Below are 17,796 nucleotides of genomic sequence, written 5' to 3' on the forward strand. Positions count from 1 at the left end.
TAGTGTCGAAATACGGGCTATGTGGGATGTTTATAAAGGTTTCCCCAGCGTATATAGAATTACCTACGCTGTGGTCGATGTGTAATATTTCTACAATCATTGCAAGCAAAAGTATTATGTGCAATCGAAATAATCGCAGATAAATATACCTACAGAGAAACCTATACGGTCCCTACGGATCCAAATGAAAATCTTAATGAATACTTTTATTACGCGGGCGAAGCCGCGGGTAAAAGCTAGTACATAATAAGGAGAAGTGTATCATCTTGGGGCGAATGAATAGCAAACGTGTTTGGGGTGGGGCACGTAAGAGATGATCAGCCGGCGTATCATGCTGCCAATTTTATCACTTATCCACGTGGATAAGACATCTGTCACTCTCACACTGACATACTTGCTAAAGCGCGACAGATGCTTTATCCACTTGGATAAGTGATAAAATTGGCAGCATGATACGTCGGCTGACTGTGTGAAGAAGTCGAGTAGCGCAGCCTATATCGTGCAGCCCACATGTCTCATGACCGCATTCAGTGGAGACACGCTACTTGTGGTCGCGATCCTCAGCGAGGGAACGAGGAAGAATATATGTCTAAGGGTCCACTGAAAATCAGCGTCGTGGCACTATGTGCTCCGACACATGCTGAGTGGCATCCTTTTTGGAACAACAATCTGTACATTTACCACTTATGCAACTGCCAAGATGTAACGTGTTGTTTCGAATAAATTTTATTTCATTTCATTTCATTTCAGATGTGTAGCGAATTAGAGTTGTGTTCAATGCTCCGTCTAGTAGTGGAGGCGGCCTGTGCAATGATCCGCTTGATCAGGCAAGTGGCAGTGGATTCAATTCTGCGTGATGAGAATCGGCTGTGCGAAGTGAGGTTGGGAAGAAAAGGTGGATTTAATGATTACGGCTTCGGTGTTAGTATAATGGTATGTATATTTGAATTAAATATACCTAATAAATATTACATTTTTTCAAAAAAATATGATTTTTTTTAAATATAAAACGTTGATAAATTATTTTATACATCGTGTTTTTTTTGTTACATTTTAGAAAATGTTCTTTAGATCAAATACAAATGTATTTCTTTAAAAAACTATTGTTAACTCATTCTGTGAATATTTAATTCTTTAAATTATAATTTTAATAGCTGAACTAGATAATATTACTTACTTCATAATATAATTTTTTGACATTTCCCATCAGATACTTGACGCAAACCTGTTATGTTATTATTTTTTTTTTTTACTAAAAGTGAGACAAGTTTATTTAAAAGAAATAAAAAACACGGTGTATAATTTTGCCAGTGGCATACACTTACGACCACGTTCACATCTATTTCGTTCCAAATAAAAATGTCATAATAAAACTATTTTGCTACTTAACTTACTCCAGGCACCTTTGCTTATACTTACGAGTAGTTAAGACAATGCCAGAAATTACGTATTACACATTATTAAATTACCTACACATTTACACATTTTCTTGTGTTTTAACAAGGGGGTAAAGTTGTCGTTAAACCGCAGGTGCCAATACCTACCCTCAAGTAAGTTCCAATATTATTACAATATATTGTTTTGTGTTTACATATTGTCGAATTCTGTGTAGCAAGGGTTTCAAGGCATGTAGGTTAAGCAAATTTTGTCACGAAAAACACAACATTTTTCACTAGTAGTAATTTAAAACATCAGACTAAAGAAAATTTATATTATTTTTAACATTTATCAATCAAAATCATCATTTAAATGTCAACTCTATGAGCCAGCATCAAGTTATAATTTATATGAAATTACTTTGCACTCTTGAGGATAAAATGCAACTTTCTCACTAGTTCTTAAAGTATCAAGAGCGGTTCTTGATGTGAAAATCATTTGTCCCTGAGCACTCTTCTCAACAACTTTCCAGAAGGATTTTTAGGAAGATTATCTATGAAAACTACGTCTTTTAACCTTTTGAAGCTCGCTAACCGTGACGCCACGAAATTCTTGATATCTTCACGATCTCCTTTGTGGCCGTCTCTTAAAACTATGAAAGCTTTTGGCGCTTCTCCTGTTCTCTCATCAGGCACTCCTATAACTCCCGCGTCTAGTACGGAAGGGTGTTCTTTCAAAACACTTTCTAGCTCTGCTGGTGCTACTTGTAATCCCTTCACCTGAAACATAGTGGCTGTTTATTTATTTATTTATTTAACCTTTATTGCACAACATAAAGTACAAATGGCGAACTTAATGCCTTAAGGCATTCTCTAATCTCTACCAGTCAACCATTGGACCAAACAGAAACTTACAATTGGTGCGGAAAATAAAACAGAAATTTAAATAGATATAAGTCACTATCTAAATACTATATGCATCATCAATATACATACATAAATAAGTACAATCATACACATACATAAACTAACTGAAATATATCATATACATATATATAGTACCCATTTAACCATTACTGTCTAACAACGTTGGTGTACCTGCGAGAAGTGTTTACGTAATTGACGTTTGAAGGAAAACTTGCTCTGTTGTTTGTTTTGCAAGGTTTTCACAGTGCAAATCCTCGTGCCATTCACGGTGACGCGTAAATTTGATGCCTTAACCTTTAATAGCATGACAAAATGAACTAAACTCACGCCATCGCCAGCGTAATGGTCACTAATGTCACTATGTATATATTCCCCGTGTTTTTATTGAATTATGTTAACTTCGGTATATAGTTAGGTCTATTATAGGAAACAGAATAGCATAGTTCGTTTTTTTATTTTTATTTTTTATCTAAAAAACACCATACACCTGCGGTAGATGTTACATCAATTGCTGTTGAGAAACGGGTTTTGTGTGTTATGAGATGATATGAGATTGACATGTCATAGTTTTGACACTTACTTAGTAGAGTTAATTGTAAAGAACATTTCTCAACAGCAATTGATGTAACATGTATCGCAATGTATAACGAACTATGCCGTTCTGTTTTCTATAACGGGCCTAACTATATGCCGAAATTAGCGGAATTCAATAAAAATACGGTGTATATTAAACTATACGAATAATAGTTTATTTTATTGTTTAATAATTAAACATTAGCCAATACCTACAAAATGAACAATAGACCCGCATTACGTCATGACAGACAGGGTATTTTGTTACTGAGTCAATGAGAGGAGAAGTACATCTCCTCCATACTGTACTGTCGATCGTATTACTACATTGATTGATCGATTGAGGTAGAAGAATCTCAAACTATGCTAATCAGCCGGCGTATCATGCTTCCAATTTTATCACTTATCCACGTGGATAAGACATCTGTCACTCTCACACTGACATACTTGCTAAAGCGTGACGGATGCTTTATCCAAGTGGATAAGTGATAAAATTGGCAGCATGATACGCCGGCTGCTAGTAGCTGGCTCCCAATAATAATGTTTAAATGCCCATCTGGTGAAATGCAAAAGATCTTTCGCATCAACAAAAGCATCTAATAGCACCAATAAATTGTTTACATGCAACTTACCTTAATAAGTTCTTTAAGTCTATCAGAAATAGTGACCGCGCCTTGCTCGTCTAAAGAAGCTAAGTCCCCGCTCCTAAACCAGCCGTGTTCATCTATCACGTTCCTTGTGGCTTCTGGGTTGTCTCTGTATCCTTTCATTACTTGGGGTCCTCGGATCAAGAGCTCACCAACCTGAACATAATGATTCAGACTTATTTAGTGTGCCATTGCGGATGTACTTATGTATGTACACTGTATACATATTAATTGAAATGAAATGAAATGAAATAAAATTTATTCGAAACAACACGTTACATCTTGGCAGTTGCATAAGTGGTAAATGTACAGATTGTTGTTCCAAAAAGGATGCCACTCAGCATGTGTCGGAGCACATAGTGTCACGACGCTGATTTTCAGTTGACCCTTAGATTTATATGATAAGAAATGAACCTTTAAACCATAGTTTTAGATATAAGCCAAATAGCACTAGACCCTACTCATAGTGTTGTGTTCCTGTCGGTGAGTAAGGCTGCCAGAGCTCAACGAGGGTGCGGTGTGCTGATGACGGGAGGTCTTACGGAACTAACTTGTTCCGTTTATTGTCCTTTGAGTCGTCGGCAACCCGAACCCTCCTTAGAACTTGTACACTCCTTTTTGCTGTGTACTTAACACAGCAAAAGGGAATGTACACGTTTCTAATGGGGTGGCAACGCGCATGTGACACTGTTTGAGTTGCAGGCCTCCATAGGTTACGGTGACCGCTTTACATCAGGCGGGCCGTATACTTGTTTGCCACCGACGTAGTATAAAAAAAATATATATATAAGAATTGTTTTTTTATCAACCTTATGGTCATCACAGTTAACATATTATGTTGCGTCGTTAAATTTTAAGTGTCTTATACATCAGACTATGGTGGATATTAAAGGGTTAGGTTAGTGTTCCATATTTGTACCACTGCTACAATATGCCAAAGTAAAGCTTGATGTCAAAAATAGTAGTCAAACCTCATTTGGTCCGACATTCCGCATTTCTGAATCAACTATCCTTAATTCAGTGTTAGGGATCGCGAAACCAGCTGTCATATAATTAGTGGAGCCAGGAGCTGTCGTTGAAACCAGCGGCGATGTCTCCGTCAAGCCATACAAATGAATGAAGTCCAAGTTAGGCTGAAATTTTGACTTAAATGAATAACATACACCGTTTTTCAATATTTCTGTTAAATTAATTTAGAATTTTATTTCTCAATTGTATTTGTGTAGTCAGATACTTGTCACTTAACTGTTATACATATTATTCTTAAGATCTTCTCACACTAATCATAATCAATGAACGAAAAGTGATTTATTACTCGAGAATGTTTTTTATTTATATCTTTATTCAACAAAGAGATATACCTGGTAGCTACTGCTAATAAGCCTAATGATGTGTCGAATTTAACGGACATAAAAAACAAGGTACTTATAAAATCCTAATTCGTTTTGCGGAATCAAATGTAACTTATTATGCTTACTTTGCACTTCTCAATGAATCTATCTATATCTAGTTTAGGTAAAGGAGCTGCTCCAGAAACTGCTCTTTCCACGTAAGTTAGGTGTTCTTGTTTAGATTCTGGATGAGATCCTAAAAATAATACTGAAAAAGTCAAACAAAATAAGAATCATTATAATTGTATTAAATATTTTTGAAATAGCAATATAAAACCAAATGGGCACCACAGATTACCCGAGGCCCAGGTAGGCCAAAAATGAGATGGCAAAAATACCATCCGGCCTAACCTTGCCGAAGCGATAAATCATATTATTTGAATATTTACTGCTTACCAATGGGTGGAACTATATACAGCAGACTAATTTTGTGGTCCCTCAGAGTAGATAAAAATGTGTTAGGCTGGAATTTTGGCATTGTTACTATTTTAGCCCCCACGGATAATTTGTGAAGTGTAATAATTGCTAAGCCGTAGATGTGGTAAAAAGGTAGCACTGCTATAATTGACTCTTGGTGTGAAGCTGAAAATATTTCAAACAGTAAAGTTATATTACTATGAAATACTGAGGAGTGACGTCACGGTCAATTCATTTACTTTATATCTTTCTCTTTGAGTTATTAAATATTAAGCTTCTGTACCGTTATTTGAAGCCTATTTAATATATTGAGAGACAGCGATACTGTTTGTAGATGCGTAGCGGTTCACAGCAGGTACCTACAGCTGAACACCTGTAAACAACTTGCAACTCCAGTTTTACGATTCAGGTTTCCCCTTCCCCCAGGCGACCCGTGCCGTAGGGACGGCAACGATGTTTTATCATTGGCGTTCTGTTTGTCGGAACGTTCGGTTCACTACAAAAAATTCTTAGAATTCTTTAATTCTTGGAATTTTTCGTAAGTTTAATCAAAAATATCGTTTTAGAAAACGGTTTTACCGTTCGTTTACTATTATAAATTAAATGTTTTAGAAGCTGAGCACCTGATCGATTCACTTTGAGCGCAGCGTATCGCGTAAGTAAGCGATTTTTTATTTCTTTTTCAGTTATTTTTTTCAGTGAATCGATTCGTCTTAAGCACGGAACAGGTCAAGAAAGTAAAAATTTAAAAATGATCTCATTGTCCTCTTTGAGACTAAAACAGTCCTTATTAAAGTCGTAATTGACGCGATTAGTGTTTGTTTTGCCTTGCGGCCGAAGATGAGCCTGTGCTGTGACCTGATAATTTCCGTGCGTGCCCACTGTGCTGCGGGATAAAATTCCTTTACAATCTCTTTAAATAGATCGATATTCTGTAACGGAATTCAGAAATAGATAAAAAGACGAAAGGTAAAGCCTATAGCTGCCGGACTTGGCAAGGGCGTCAATAAATATGTATTGATTCTAAGTATCATGTTGGCTTTTATATCCGATCCCTGTGTGCCTTAAAATCGACTTTCCGCTCTAAAGAAAGGTAACTAACAAACCTATATCATTAGCGTCTTTGTGGAACATGTTTGTGTAATCCGAAAAATGTTCCGTAAATAAATATGGGCAATTTTTAAATGCACAGTACGGTATCGTCAGGGATACCTCTGAAAAATGTAGTTTGGTAATATTCTTATGCCTTAATCAAATCTAAGCCGCTTGCCAGGGAAGTAAAGGATTACAAAGTGAAACTCGGGAATGTGGAGAGTTGTATTAATTACCAAATATAAGTTCCGGTTAAAGATAATTGAGAAAATCTGCATATGAGAGAGTCACTCTTTAATTCTTAACTATAATAATAGCGTTTAATAACGCAAGGCGAGCGTATTTGATTAATTTGATTACTTGGCTGCTGCGTAAGCAGAGTAAAAGGGTGCATCATTGCACTAGCTTATTAAAAACTTCTTACCTGCGCAAGGTGTGAAGAAATTTACAACCAGTATGTTTTTATTTTGTGTATAGGACTATACACAAAATAAAAACATATATAAGGATATAAAAGGCTGGTATAATAATTATTATTCTGTGGAAGCAGGCATGAGTGGAAAAATTATCAAGTGTTAAGACGGTGTAAAAGCACTAGTCTGACCCAGTAGGGCAGTGACCCTGTCTGCAGAGCCTATTGTTCTGGGTTCGAATCCCAGTATGGGAATATATTTGTGTGATGCACACAAATAGCGAGACGTAGTTGAACGAAAGAGAGCCATCATCTGAAAATAGCCTTTTATTTGAATGGCTTTTCCCTTTTTACGTTGAGATTATATTCAAATATGTTTGTGAATTGGATCTTTTTCCTTTTACTACGTCCATTTTTTCCCGAGCTACGGTTGTGTTATTATGTATTTAAGTATACATATGCCTATAATAAGAGTATTATGTCGCCTTGCTACCATAGTACAAGCCTTCCTCAGTTTTTGGAAAAATAGATTCCCCAATGTCTATTTATTTTGGTACCGATAACAAATTTCCCGCTTATTAAGGCTTATGAGTATTACTATTTATCTAGATAATAAACCGGCCGTCTGCGCAAGACGTGCATCTTCCCATTTTCATATTTCCCGCCTGCGCAAGGCGTGTGAATAATATGATTGTTAAGACAGCTGAAAATTTTGCAGTCTGCGCAAGGCTTGCAATTTTCATGACTCAATTTTCTGCCTGCGCAAGGCGATTAAATATTTTATTTAGCCTGCTGAAAACCTGCCGCCTTCGCAAGGCGCGTGTTTACATATCCTGCGTCACAAGCAGATCGAGCAGATGTGGTATAATAGGTATAATACAATTAGCATGTTTCTAAAGCGGTTTTTGTCGGCCTACGCAAGGCGTTTTTGAAACTTACGTGTGATGGAGGAAACAACACAAGATTATAACGCCTCCTAAGCTTAGTACCAAGTGCTTAGTTTGTTAATTACCAAGTCATTTTGACAGTGGTTATATATTTCTACTGCGGAATCACTTCCCAGTAAACATTAAATAGTCTCGAGAAGACTTTGTCAAAGCGGACCCCAGGCCTTCACAGGCCGCGGCCAATGCCGGGATAACGCAAGGAGGATGATGATGAGTCTGGTGAAGACTAAAAAGATTATCACAGTTATTGCTGGTGACTTGATAAACGTGGTTTCCTTTTCTGTGAGAACTTTTTCCACTATATAGTTATCTACTACATATTTTCTTGTCGTTAACGACGTTTGAAACACCTAGCTCACGCTGACGCGGAGTGGGTTGACATGATAATATTCAAAATTAACCACGGTTTTATCAGCCTACTGATTTAGGTTTTAAAGTGGGATTTGAGGTCATTTAATCATTTAAGTAAACCTGTTGATAGTGTTGATGCATATCAAGGCCGCAGTATTCTTTGGTTCAGGATATTAACCGTTTCCCAAACATCTTAAATGGGTTATTTATCTATTATTTTAATCAAATAGTTATCTAGCCCGCTGGCCGCTCCGGCGCCACATGAGGCCAATAATCTAAAGATCAGATTGCTTTGGACTGTTTTTGGTCATTCATATGTTCAGTTAAGCCCACGTGGGTTGAACACATTTTAAGGAATTGGCTATGTGGATGAAATAGCAAAAATTTTTGCATAGTTTTTCGCTATGTAAGAATGCAGTTGTGATATGTTATTACATATTTTGAGGCTCCAAGAACGACCTGAACCAATGTTACAAAGAACCATTACATTAAAATGTGTTCACATCCTCATAAAGTAGCACGGGGTGACTCGTCTACTCATTATTTAGTCCGAATGAAACAATACGTATTTAAATTATGAGTTTTAGGTTAAGATTACCGCCATAACACGTTTTTAAAAATAAAAGAGGGGAAAAGGACACCTATGTAAGAAGTGATAAAATGTATGGGGTAATAAACCCACCTACAAACTTAAAACGCTGTCATATTACAGCTTTTTATCAGCATTTTAAATAAAGTAACCTCTATGGTTAATAAATATATCACATTCATTGGGTATTCGGAAAACTATTTCTCATACCTAATCATTGTTTTTGGTAACAATATTTTGCAGGATAAGTACTTGACGTGGTTTCAAAATGATTTTAATACTCATATAAAGATGGACCGTCAAAACGATTTTTTAAGCTATGCCGAATAAGCCCATGACCCATGACCCATGACCCATGGGGTTTGATGAGTGTCTCAAAATTTTGGTTTGGAGCTCAGATCTCGGAACTACAGATATAGGTACCTTAACCTCAATATCATATTCTTCATTACAAAACCAGAAGGCTACGTCATGCCATATAATGGAATGATTATATATCTTTATGCTTCCAACGAAAATTACGGGTCTTACCCGCATACATACGTATCCTTAAGGAGAAAAATATTTGATTGTAACATCTTGCGCTTCCATAAGCTGGTTCCCCAAAACAAAAAGGCATTTATATATGAAGAAAATTCTATCATCAGCTTTGGCTATTACATGTGTACAAATTACAAATAAAACGCTTCGCACACGCGCGTCTAGCCGCCTAGGCGTTGTTAGCCTATGGCCAATCCTTGACTTAACAGAAAGTACATACATATTGGGTAAATAGCTAACAAAAAATATTAGGAAACTGGGAGAGAACTCTCCAGACAAAAAGTCTAAGGTTAAGTTGTAGCCTGTTAACCAAGGCAATTAAAAGTTAAACTGTTGTAGTACAAATACTACAAATTGCACAGGAGGTACTTTGTTTAGGACTGTATTCATACATGGATTCAATGACCTTAATACGTATACTCATAATGTATAACGAATGACTAAGTTATACTTATACAAAGCCTGACAATAGGCTTGTTACTTGATATACTTACACTTCCTTTTTGGATGATAGATTCGTTTACCAAAAGAGTATCTTATGCTTAGGAGATTTCAATGATGAAAAATTCACAAGTGTACTTATCCTCACTATATGATAATAAGCGTACCACTTACCAAACGTACCCAGATTATTATTTCCGTTAATAAAATTGGAACCACGTTACACATGGCCCACATGGGTTCAGTATGGGTTATACTCAAGAGGCCAAGAATATTTCCGGCATACTAGAATGCTCGGGAAAATTACTAAAATTAGACTTCATAAAACGAATTAAGTACATCACGAAAGAACCATGATTGTTGGAACATTAGTCATACCATTGGTATTAAGGTTTTCAATAGCTGCGCACATTAGTGTTATACACTTTTAAAGTTGTAGCCGATTGAGCAAAATTTTTCTTCGCTACCAAATTTTGCCATGTCATAGCCATAAGGCAGTAATTATAATATTCACTGTCTATTATGTAATGCTGTAATTGCCAGAAATAAATAGTGACTATTTGGATAAGGCATTAATGAATGGATCAGTTCCTTAACTGTTTTCTATAATATTATATTATGTAATAATATCATGTCATGCAAATCAATATACATATTAATATAATGTACCTATGTCATGTCGATTATTCTATGATACTGAAAAGAGATAAACGAGTTGCGAGGAATTTAACACACAATCCAAAACTTAAGTTTTTCGCTTATACTTACCCTAAAAGAAATGATACTGCAATAACCCTACTTACTGGCAATTGCAGAGTCGGGGTCAAAACATTAAAAACATACTAAAATTGGATATAATCATGAAATAAACGTAAACATAAGTCATGACCTGACCTTGTTAGAGGGATGAAATAAAAAAGTAACAGGTTTTTTCATAATTTATTTTAATATCATTATGGGTCCGTATACACAATAGGTATATAGAGTTACAATAGAAAAATAGGTCACTGTGCACTTATCAATTCAGTCACTGCAGCTGCTGTCAGCTGCAATTCACATTCCTCCATATATAGGTACACAAGGTATCTGATGTGTGAAGTGCACTTGAAGTTGTTATTTCCATTGGCGATTCAATTAATCACATTGGCGTTTTCTTGACCACCAGGCGAATACAGACACGTCTCAATATATTAAATAGGCTTCAAATAACGGTACAGAAGCTTAATAGCAGCGTTTTACCTTACAATAAAACGCATATTAAGCGAAATACCTTATTTGAAGCCTTATTTTTAACTACGCCTGTGGCTATTTTATTTTCCCATTTGAGGGTATTTTTTGTTCGCTGCTAGTAAACAACATTTTTAGACTATTCAGTTTCAAAGATACGTCTTTATGTCATTTCACATTTGAATTTATAAATGATGCAACTAAATATTTGGTAAGTGGTATATTGCAACTTCGGTTAAATTAATATTTTGAGAACCAATGATAAAACATCGTTGCCGTCCCTACGGCACGGGTCGCCTGGGGGAAGGGGAAACCTGAATCGTAAAACTGGAGTTGCAAGTTGTTTACAGGTGTTCAGCTGTAGGTACCTGCTGTGAACCGCTACGCATCTACAAACAGTATCGCTGTCTCTCAATATATTAAATAGGCTTCAAATAAGGTATTTCGCTTAATATGCGTTTTATTGTAAGGTAAAACGCTGCTATAAATTATGTTTAAACATAGCTATTTACTGTGCATATTTTCCTTCTAATTATGTGGTGCTTTATTTCGTGCACTGCATAAAATATTTTATTTTAAGTATAGAAAACAAGTCTATTTTAACTTTTAACGACAAAATTACCCGTTAAACTTTCGTGAGACATATTCAAATAATTAATTTAAATACGGTTGTACTCACGTTATTGACGTTGAGTCTGCGGAGTTTAGCCGTCGCGTGAACTCCTATATGCCTGAAGAGGGGCCTCCGAATTGGCCCGAAACATGTCGCAGCAATAGCGATATAATAACGTGGGTACAACCGTATTTAAATTAATGAACAAAATTACCTGTTTACGAAATCACACAATGAATAAACATACCTGTAGTATCACGATATTGTTTGACTCCATCAACGTCGGCCTGCACACAGTTTGTAACTATATTCCTGTGCGTCAATTCTACACCTTTAGGTAAACCTGTTGTGCCACTGGAGTACGGAAGTATGGCCACATCATCAGCTGTGTTGTTTACATCATTAAGAACACTATGATCTACATCTGCAGTTAACTCTTTAAATGATATAGTGTTTGGAAGGAAGCTACCATTTTCTGTTATACATATAATTGGTATATCCAATTGGGCCAATATCATTGCTTCTCTTATAACATCAACTGTGTTTATATTCCCAACTATAATTTTAGGCTTAGAGAGTAAAAGCTGTCTGTGTACTTCATCTGAAAATAAAGTTTGAGTCATTGATAAAATTTCACGATATTTACACATACCTACTTAAACGTGGACAACGCCATCCTTGTATACGAGTAAAAACATAGTAACAATCAAAGTCTAGAAGATTACTTCGCTAATTCGTGAATAGTCAATTAGTCAGTCTAGTCAATCAGTGCTAACCAGTTCTAATCGTCTTGATTTTGATACACATGAATTTCCGCAAAGTAACGCGTGTTTCAATGGATTATTAATTTTAAGTATAAACAATGACTACCAGACGAGGACATCGAGAGCAGAATTAGGAAGGCAAAAGCTGCATTTGCTTAACTCAAGCCTGTCTGGGTTTCAAACTCTTCGAATCCATTGTCAAGTCCGGGATGCTCGTCGGCTGTGAGACATGGAGAGTGACAAAGGGGCTACGCACAAACTGCAGGTATTTGTCAATAAGTCCCTCCGGTCAATCCTCCGTGTCTTCTGGCCGAAGACCATAAGAAATGAGGATTTGTGGAGTATGTGCTGATAACCTCCGATCGCACAGGGAGTGGCTCAGAGGAAATGGAGATGGATCGGTCATACCCTTCGGAAGAGGAGCTACCAACAGCGCCAGTATCGCGTTTGAGTGGCGGCCTCAAGGAGGGAAGCGAGCCCGCAAACGCCCCGTACACACCTGGAGGCGGAGCGTTGAGAACGAGCTGCGGGAGTTCGGACTGTTGGAACGAGGCCAAGGCGGTGGCTCAAGATAGAAAGGCGTGGAAGGATCTTGTGGAGGCCCTATGCACCTATGGGGTGCCCTAGGACAATCAACAAACAATGACTACTGAATAGTCTTCTATAGTCTTTGTTGCCAAGAGATTTATTTAGACTAGTCGCGATAAGACTTTCGGTTGATTAACCTCAACAACTTACGCGTAACCTTGTTTGTTTCTGTAACCTGGCAATCAAACTTCAATTTGACCGATTTTTATTGTTTTGTCTACTCCTATGATTATTGCACAGTTAGGTATATTTTGTTGTGTAAAAACCGTGTAGTGTCACACCCCCCCAGTCAAAATTGTCCCATTGTCCCGGTGCACCGTACGTCAAAAACTAAATAAAAATAACTGCCAAACAAAAAATAATAATTCAACAAATGTAATATTTTCCAACCAATAATAGAAAACAATCATAACATTATTAATAACACCGAAACAATTATATAAAAAAACTATTATTATACCAAGTACAGTAGTTCTGTTCGCCAATTATATTTATCAACCATCAGGTAAATTACAATAAATGGCTCTGATAATTAAGTAGATTAGATTTAAATTACAGTACTATGTACCTAATGAGCTATTCACAAGAGCTTGTAATTAGGCCTACGAATAAAGTATATTTTTGAGTTTGAGTTTAAATTATGTAAATACCTACTTTCAATTTAGATAAGAGCTGCATGTTATTAAGATAGTTAAAAAATACATAATGTAAACAAGCGAAAATGACGGAAGACAAATCGTACATGGTTTTCGCTCGCTGTTTCAAGGTTAAATTAGTACCCACGTTAGTATTTTTGGATAAATAAAAATAAAATAATCATAAGAAAGGGAAATGTACAACAACGCACTTACGGGAAGTATATATAGGGTTGACCGTCGTCAACTCAGCGCCAGCCGTCAGTATGCCTACTATAGCTACCACATACTCCGGTGAATTCGGCATCATAGTACAAATGACGTCGCCGTCTCTTACTCCGAGTTTGGTGCGAAGTTGAGAAGCAAAATTACGAGATTGTTTATGAAGTTGGTGGTAGGTGTACGAACGGTTTGTTAACCCACAGACCTGAAAATCAAATTATCATAAACGTTATAAAAAATATACAACAGTGGTAGTTTCAGTTGCTTATAGTATAAACTGAAATAGATCAGATCAAAAGAAAAGGAGCTAAACCCACTGGTGGCGAAGCCGGGAATCGAACCCGGGTCTCCGGCTATTACGGCTGTTGTTAATAGTTGAAAATTGCCCCCAGTCGTAATTGACCCGCTATACCTTCTTCTTTAATTATGATCCCTTTACACGATAAAGAAGAAGTTACAACGACATTTTTTATGGGATAGTAGGCAAACGAGCAGACAGGTCGCCTGATGGTAAGCGATCACTGCCGCCCATGGACACCCGAAACACCAGAGGTGTTGGAGGTGCGTTGCCGGTGATAAAAAAAGTTGTCCATACCGTAGCGACTTTATCAGGCCACCTCTCCAAATTCTCCCAAACGTGTTCCACGACGGTCCGGTTCGGCGCCTCGACGGCTCTGTACGGAGACCGGACCACGTTGTCCGGAGTCCACACGGACTGACCCCTGGACAAAACTAACAGGTTCTGGCGCGATAGCAGCCTTCTAACGGCTCGGGACAGTGCTGGCATGGTAAAGGCTTCTGAAAAAAAAGTATGCAGACGCTTATTACTTTGCTAATTCATTCCAATTAAACAAGCAAACCTAAAAAAACGTGTTTAAAAATTTAGCTATCGTATTATTTTAATAACAAACTGCTTATTTTTTTTTTCAATAACATCCGGTGCATAATATAAGGTATTAATTGTTAGGAAATATAACTCCAATTTTTCATTCAGGCGAAAATCAATAATTTTGGATTCTAATCAATGAACCTATCTCGAGAAATAATTTAGGATTACTTAAAAATGTATGGCGACATATTGTGATTCGTAATGTGGTCTACAACTTTTCTAAAACCCGTTTTCTGAACCTACTGCACCTTAGTAATGCTGTTATTATATTTGGGCCATTTTTTTTTTCAAAGTTGTCCACCCCACTTTTTTTTTGGATTTGGAAATTTTTATGTGGTTTCCACTCAGAATCACGAGCTCTTTCAATTCTAATAGGAGAAAACAAGTGTCCCAAGGTTTTTCCCCATTCCGTTACCATTTTTTCATACATTTTGTATGGCGGTAACGGAATGGAAGGTTCGAAAAAATGTATGGAAATCTTGGGACATTTTTTTTCTCCTACCAGGATTGAAAGAGCTCGCGATTCTGAGTATTAATCGCGTAAAAAATACCCATGTTACAAAAAAAGTGGGGTGGACAACTTTGAAAAAAATGGCCCATTTAGTCCAGGCGATGCCAATAAAATAAACGATGGTGATACTTGTAGTGGTGGCAATGTAGTAAACTCATCAAGTGACAGTAGATCCATACTTATAATATTATATTACAAATGGGAAAGTGTGTGTCTGTTTGTTTGTCCGTCTTTCACGGCAAAACGGAGCGACAAATTGACGTGATTTTGTAAGTGGAGATAGTTGAAGGGACGGAGAGTGACATAGGCTACTACTTGTCTCTTTCTAACCCCCCACTTCCCTGAAATGGGCGATAGGAGTTGGCAAGGAGTATTCCACAATGTTCGCATTTATCGCGAGCGAAGCCGCGGGAGCTCGTAGTTATACAGGGTGGCCCATTCAAATCGGTCAGTATGGGAAAGTCTGAAACTATAAGACATACGAAGATTTGTTCTTAGGAACCATGTCACCGATTTTGATAAAAAGAAAAACTGCATTCATACAATTAAAAAAAAAAGTGTACCCAGCTGGGGAATCGAACCCGGTTGTTTTGAAAAAATAAACTTACACTATTTCTATTCAGATATCGTTTGTGTAGGTCTTAAGCAGTAAATATCTCTAAGAAACATAATGTATAAAATGAATAAAATGCATTTTTTTCACATACTTTAATTTATCATAGTAGGTGTTCAAAGTGACCACCGTCTTTTTCAATACAATATTCAACACGTCTAGGTAACGATCTTACTATTGCATTTTGTATCTTCATGTGGTGAATCTGCGTTAAAGTTGACTCTATGGCTACTTTTAGGTCTTCAACGGTGTTATAGCTATTTTTGTACACTGTTGTAAAGATGAAGTGAACTTGCTGAATATTGTAACGGTGGTCACTTTGAACACCTACTATGATAAATTAAAGTATGTGAAAAAAATGCATTTTATTCATTTTAGACATTATGTTTCTTAGAGATATTTTACTGCTTAAGACCTACACAAACGATATCTGAATAGAAATAGTGTAAGTTTATTTTTTCAAAACAACCGGGTTCGATTCCCCAGCTGGGTACACTTTTTTTTTTAATTGTATGAATGCAGTTTTTCTTTTATCAAAATCGGTGACATGGTTCCTAAGAACAAATCTTTCGTATGTCTTATAGTTTCAGACTTTCCCATACTGACCGATTTGAATGGGCCACCCTGTATACCGTCGCGCGACCGTCGCCATCGCATCGTCTACTTCCATATCGATAAGGTTTGATTTCGTATGCGTCGCATCGCCGTCGCGCGACCATCGCGCGACCGTCGCCCACGCAAGCCACGGCGTAAACCATTTAACTCACAAATTATGGTGAATAGTTATTATGCTTATGTAAGTATTTAATAAAATAAAATTTTGTTACGTGATCGGATAAATCTACTATGTAAATAGATTTATCATAAGTATTGTATTTACGTACTGTTCTAAGTACCACATAATTAATTAAATAAACCGACGACCGGTCTGGCTCAGTCGGTAGTGACCCTGCCTGCTAAGCCGCGGTCCTGGGTTCGAATCCCGGTAAGGGCATTTATTTGTGTGATGAGCACAGATATTTATTCCTGAGTCAGGGATGATTTCTATGTATACAAGTAGTTATGTATTTATCTATTTAAGTATGTATATCGTCGCTTAGCACCCATAGTACAAGCTTTGCTTAGTTTGGGGCCAAGTTGATCTGTGTAAGGTGTCCCCAATATTTATTATTTTTTATTATCTGTTTCATAAAATCAGTGTAATAAAATGCACGAAAATAATACTTTCTTATAGATAGTCACATAAATGGTTTATTTTTGTACAGCATAAATAAACTCTACCATACTTCAGACTCCTTTGCTTACCTCTAGACAATTTATTAATTCCGTACATCCATAAGTTATCTGCCACAAACTATAAAAAAAATATCTTACCTACAAATACGATCGATAACCACAAAACTTTATAAAAATGTAAATAAAAACAACTCAAAGTGTATAATCAAACGTTCACAGCACTCAACGATATGATTGAAACTGATACAAGATACCAAAGCCGTTCCTAGCCAACGTCACAATCGCTTGCGCTTCTCCTAGCCTCTCCTTCTCGCTCTTCTGTAGTGGCGCGACAGAGCTATAGTGCGTTTCGACCACCACGTAGCGACAACGACGTCACATCGTTAAGGCCAGCTTTGGTTAGTCACAAAACCAGTTCCAACTGATAAGGCAATAGAATCACAGTTAACCTATAGTTCAATTTCTTCATGTTTGAACTTTAACACTAACCTTTTAGAGTTGGTATTTAAAGTATTTTTGAACTTGAAATAAAGAACTGTGTAACAAAGTAACCGGTTGCTTGGTCGTTGGTACAATTGAGACTGATAGCGTGTCAGTAATATTTATGAATGTAAACCTCGAATTGGTACAACGTAACAAGTAGGGATTGCAATCCGGCCTGATTGTATCCGAAACCCGGTCGGATCCGGCCGGACCGGATACAGTTTTGTATAAGGTTGACAAAGATAATGTACCATAAAAAAATATTTTAAAGGATATTTTAAAGGAAAAGTAACAGGCTTAAAAATATCTGAT

The 17,796-nt window shown here is 36.8% G+C and overlaps 1 protein-coding gene across 3 annotated transcripts; it reads right to left on the minus strand.

The window, feature by feature from the left end:
* Positions 1-1,046: 1,046 nt before the first annotated feature.
* LOC125235184 (4-coumarate--CoA ligase 3-like) lies at positions 1,047-17,562 on the minus strand. 3 transcript variants are annotated; one of them, XM_048141649.1, is made up of 9 exons: positions 17,491-17,562; positions 14,348-14,550; positions 13,747-13,957; positions 11,791-12,144; positions 5,311-5,496; positions 5,001-5,122; positions 4,495-4,656; positions 3,509-3,679; positions 1,047-2,156 (listed from the first exon to the last, which is right to left on the minus strand). In XM_048141649.1, exons 2-9 carry the CDS (start codon positions 14,537-14,539, stop codon positions 1,872-1,874), a joined length of 1,683 nt encoding a protein of 560 aa, XP_047997606.1. In that variant the 5' UTR covers positions 14,540-14,550; positions 17,491-17,562; the 3' UTR covers positions 1,047-1,871. The 3 variants fall into 3 exon arrangements, with proteins under 3 accessions (XP_047997606.1, XP_047997607.1, XP_047997605.1); XM_048141650.1 differs by lacking the exon at positions 17,491-17,562 and adding an exon at positions 17,140-17,442 and having other exon boundaries at positions 5,001-5,110; XM_048141648.1 differs by lacking the exon at positions 17,491-17,562 and adding an exon at positions 17,140-17,440.
* Between the last annotated feature and the right edge of the window lie 234 nt (positions 17,563-17,796).

Source organism: Leguminivora glycinivorella, chromosome 17 (genome assembly GCF_023078275.1).
Source record: "Leguminivora glycinivorella isolate SPB_JAAS2020 chromosome 17, LegGlyc_1.1, whole genome shotgun sequence".
Classification (NCBI taxonomy): domain Eukaryota; kingdom Metazoa; phylum Arthropoda; class Insecta; order Lepidoptera; family Tortricidae; genus Leguminivora; species Leguminivora glycinivorella.

Coding starts and splice junctions, on each gene's coding strand:
- LOC125235184 (XM_048141649.1), bottom strand. CDS start 14,539: ATGCCAGCACTGTCCCGAGCCGTTAGAAGGCTGCTATCGCGCCAGAAC. Junction 12,145..13,746: donor CAACCCTATATATACTTCCC/GTAAGTGCGTTG, acceptor CTTTATTTTCAG/ATGAAGTACACAGACAGCTT. Junction 2,157..3,508: donor GACTTAAAGAACTTATTAAG/GTAAGTTGCATG, acceptor ACTATGTTTCAG/GTGAAGGGATTACAAGTAGC.